The sequence below is a fragment of the Triticum dicoccoides genome, chromosome 7A (genome assembly GCF_002162155.2).
Source record: "Triticum dicoccoides isolate Atlit2015 ecotype Zavitan chromosome 7A, WEW_v2.0, whole genome shotgun sequence".
Taxonomy (NCBI): domain Eukaryota; kingdom Viridiplantae; phylum Streptophyta; class Magnoliopsida; order Poales; family Poaceae; genus Triticum; species Triticum dicoccoides.
Genome location: NC_041392.1, coordinates 5,059,588 through 5,063,139, shown reverse-complemented (window position 1 = coordinate 5,063,139; position 3,552 = coordinate 5,059,588). Strand labels below are relative to the sequence as shown.

Here is a 3,552-nt window from a genome sequence, read left to right as displayed (position 1 = left end):
GTTTGCTTGCTGATCATTCCGAGCCCTTTTGGTAAGTTGAACTCATAGTCATGAAAAGTGTGTTTCAAATGACCTTCAAAGGTAGGGTAAACGGCCTCATATTTAAGCAAGTTTTTTTGGCACCTTGTCTAAACCAGCCAAATAATTTTTCTACACATCTATTCTACCTATATAGTGTAAATCTAAAGTCTCACTATTTATTGAATTAATTTTCTATTTTTTCTTTTCTTTTTGAAAAAACAAGGTTTAATAGAAAATTATATATAAAACAAGTTCAAAACATGAAAATGAGAAAAGTAAGTTCAGATCTTTCTTAGTCAATCCAAAATGAAGTTTTGGTGAGGTTTTCACACTTTTCATTTTCAAAACTCCACCTACTCTCGGGTGCCCACTACTCTCTTCCTTCAACTCCATACTACATTGTTTGAGGAATAACAATTTTGTGAAGGATTTTTCGTAAAAATGTATGTAAACCATATTTATATTTTTTTTCTCGTTACTATACGACATAATAAGACTATGTGCGCAAGTTTTATATTTTTTTGATTTTTTTTGAATTAGTTATGCTCAACCCTAATCAGTCAAAACCTCTCAAAACCCCTCAAAACCCCGCACACTACCTGGTCGTCGATCGTTGTGCGTGGACGGTTGAGATCAGGCGCTAGGGTTAGCTACAGTGTGCAGCGATCCGCATGAGACGCGCTGATTGGTTGACGCGGTGGGGTTTGGATCAGCCTCTCTCGTTGGAGCATCAGGACCGTTCATTTGAATCCAACGGCAAGAGTTGACGCGGTGCATGGACCAAGCCTACGGAGTGCCCTTTCCATCGTTGCATGCGTGCCCGTGCCTACCCGCAGCATGCATGCCCACCCGCAGGACTGCGCCCGTGCGTTGCATGCATGCCTCGACGTAGCCCTGCTCCGCCACCCCTATCAACGCAGTAACCTGTCGCATGCCTACCATTAGAACCGATGCAGCGTCGCATCAAAGCATGCACCCGGCCACAATGCAGCAGCCCGATGAAGACAACCAAAAAGCCAACGCTGCATGGCGTGGTGTGCACACTGTGCATGGCGTGCTCCTCTTTGACGACGCAATACTGGCATGGTAGATGGGGCCGTATCGATGTGGGTATCGATGCAGTTCAAATGGCGTGCTGCCCGTTACAAGATGGGCAAAAGAAGGCGTACATTATTGTCACGTCTCCCATCGACCGAACCTTGCCCTCTAGCCAGGCCCTAGCAAGATGAGCAAATTAATGGGCAACGGCATGCATGCACGGGCGGCACACGCAGAGAACCCGGGGAAGGCGTGTCCCCTTGACCCACGACAGCACAGACGCGTGCGTGAGCCCGTCCCCCTTGACCCACGACCGGTGGCACAGAAGCGTAGCAGTCCGTTTCCCACGGCCACGCTCGTGTACATGCTTTCATGGGGCGCCACCAAACGCCGCCCGCCCATTAATTCTAGGGTTTCGACAGGGTGAAACGACGTCGCACTTGGGCTATTTAAGCCGGGCACTATCGTCCTCTCCCTCCTCATCCATCATACCCCATCCTGTGCCTCCTCTGCCCTTCTTCTTCATTCTTCTCCATCAAACCCGACCGAGCACTCGAGCCACCCCGCCACCATGCAGTACACCGCCCCCACCTACCGCTTCCCCCCAACCGTGCCGGAAAGGCTCTACCCGGCCGGAGTGTATGTAGAGAGAACCCTTAGGGTTTGGGCGATCTCGAGATGGAGGGGCGCAAGGGAGTTAACGGAGTTCTTCCTTGCGGCCGGCTTCCGCCACCTCCCCCGCGGCTCTCCTCGGATGTACCATGTTGAGGAGGTCAACCACAACGGCGTTGTGGTTGGGCTCCTCGCCACGTTCACTAACCCTTTCGATGCTTTCCATCTCCTCGGGCGAGCGTATTGGGTTGGTTGTGAGTTCATAGCTTTCACCACCTACAATATCTTCACCGACTTCCAGAGCATCTTCCCCAACAACGGCATTATGCACACGCTCCCGTACCCCATCAACAACGGGGAGGAGTGAAGGACGGCGCCCGGAGGAGCGAGGTGGCGTTGTTCCCCGGGAGAAGGAGAAGAAGAGCCCGAAGAAGAACCCGCGTTTGGTGCCCCCCGATCTATCTAGCTTATCGTATTAGTTTTTTTAAGTTGTATTAGTATTTTAAGTTGTAAGGCTATCATGGAGTTGTAAGGTTATCGTGGAACTATGGGTTGCAATAGTTATGCTACTATATATATTGTGTGTTTCGTGCTATTATTTGAAGATTGCTATGGGTTGTTCTTGCTTATTATTTGTGTATTGCTATGGGTTGCTACGAGCCCGGGTTGCTACACCTCAATCTCACCACACACACACCATCTTCAAAATATTGGCCAAACCATGGACATGCAACTAGGAGCCCCATGCAAACCCACTATGGACATGCCACTAGGAAATGCAAACTAATTTACTTCATGCAACTCATTTAGTTCATGGAACCGTAGACATGCATAAAAACAATTAACATTTGGTTTTATTGCATCAAAAAATGATCCATCACAAAATTTAGTGCAAGAAAAAGGCCAAAGTAAAAATAAGTAACATTTTATTTGCCGAAGTTAGAGGTGGGCTGGTGCCGCTACGCGGGTGGGCTGGTGCCCCTACGCGGGCGGGCTGGTCTCTATTTTGGGCATGGTTATTTTCTCAGGGTCCATCTTCTCACGACCCAACATCTATTCGGCAGCCCAGTTTTGTTTTTTTTACTAGAAACTGAATTTGGGTGTGTACTCTGTTAACTGAAGAACAAAAACAGAGGAAACAGAGCATCAACACTGAATATGGCCCCTGAGAATATCATTACAATAATTCAAGCAAGTTTTGCTTCACACGAATTCAAGTTCATCTAACAAATGATCCCTGGCTAACTCAAACTACTGGGCACCCCTGAAACTAGCTGACTAACTAACTGTAACTATAACAAATTCTAGCGATTGATGAACATCAAGTAAAATAAACCCATAGCAATGACACAACCATAAAATGCTCCCGCCATCATATTTGCTTGTTGCTTCAAATCGATCAGATGCTTTAGTTGCTTGCCAATTTTCTTCAATTCACACATTAGTTTTGCACTGTGCATCATCGGATCGGCTCTGTCCGCCAAATTGGGGGCTTGTTCCACGGCAAGCCGCCCCCCAAAATTGAGCTCTTGGGTTGGGGTTGATCCCTCCAATTTCAACCTTTCAACATATTCATCGAGCCACTCAAAATGCCCACATTTCTTCAGAACCTGAAAACAGGGGGCCGGCGGCGCATGAATCCTAGATCCACCACCCAGATCCACCGCCCTAATTCGAGGGAAAAAGAAAGAAATCGGGAGAAATTAGACCATAGAATTGGTCAAGAACACAGATCTAACCTGCCCCGGCTGTGGCTTGCTCAAACATTTCACAAACTCGCGCCCACGGTTGCCATTTTCTTCCCTCACACAAGTCAAACGCTTGAGAGGCTCCATGCGTGGGCAATCGGGGCATCTTGTCAATGGCAGTGGACCATACTGC

General features: G+C 47.8%; 1 protein-coding gene across 1 annotated transcript in view; it reads left to right on the top strand.

Annotated features, from left to right (window-relative positions):
- Positions 1-1,630: 1,630 nt before the first annotated feature.
- Positions 1,631-3,552, top strand: part of LOC119332795 — a 5,606-nt gene continuing 3,684 nt past the window's right edge. The window contains exon 1 of the mRNA XM_037605948.1: positions 1,631-1,698. Within this exon, the coding sequence (XP_037461845.1) occupies positions 1,631-1,698 (68 nt within the window). The remainder of the gene's footprint in view (positions 1,699-3,552) is intronic.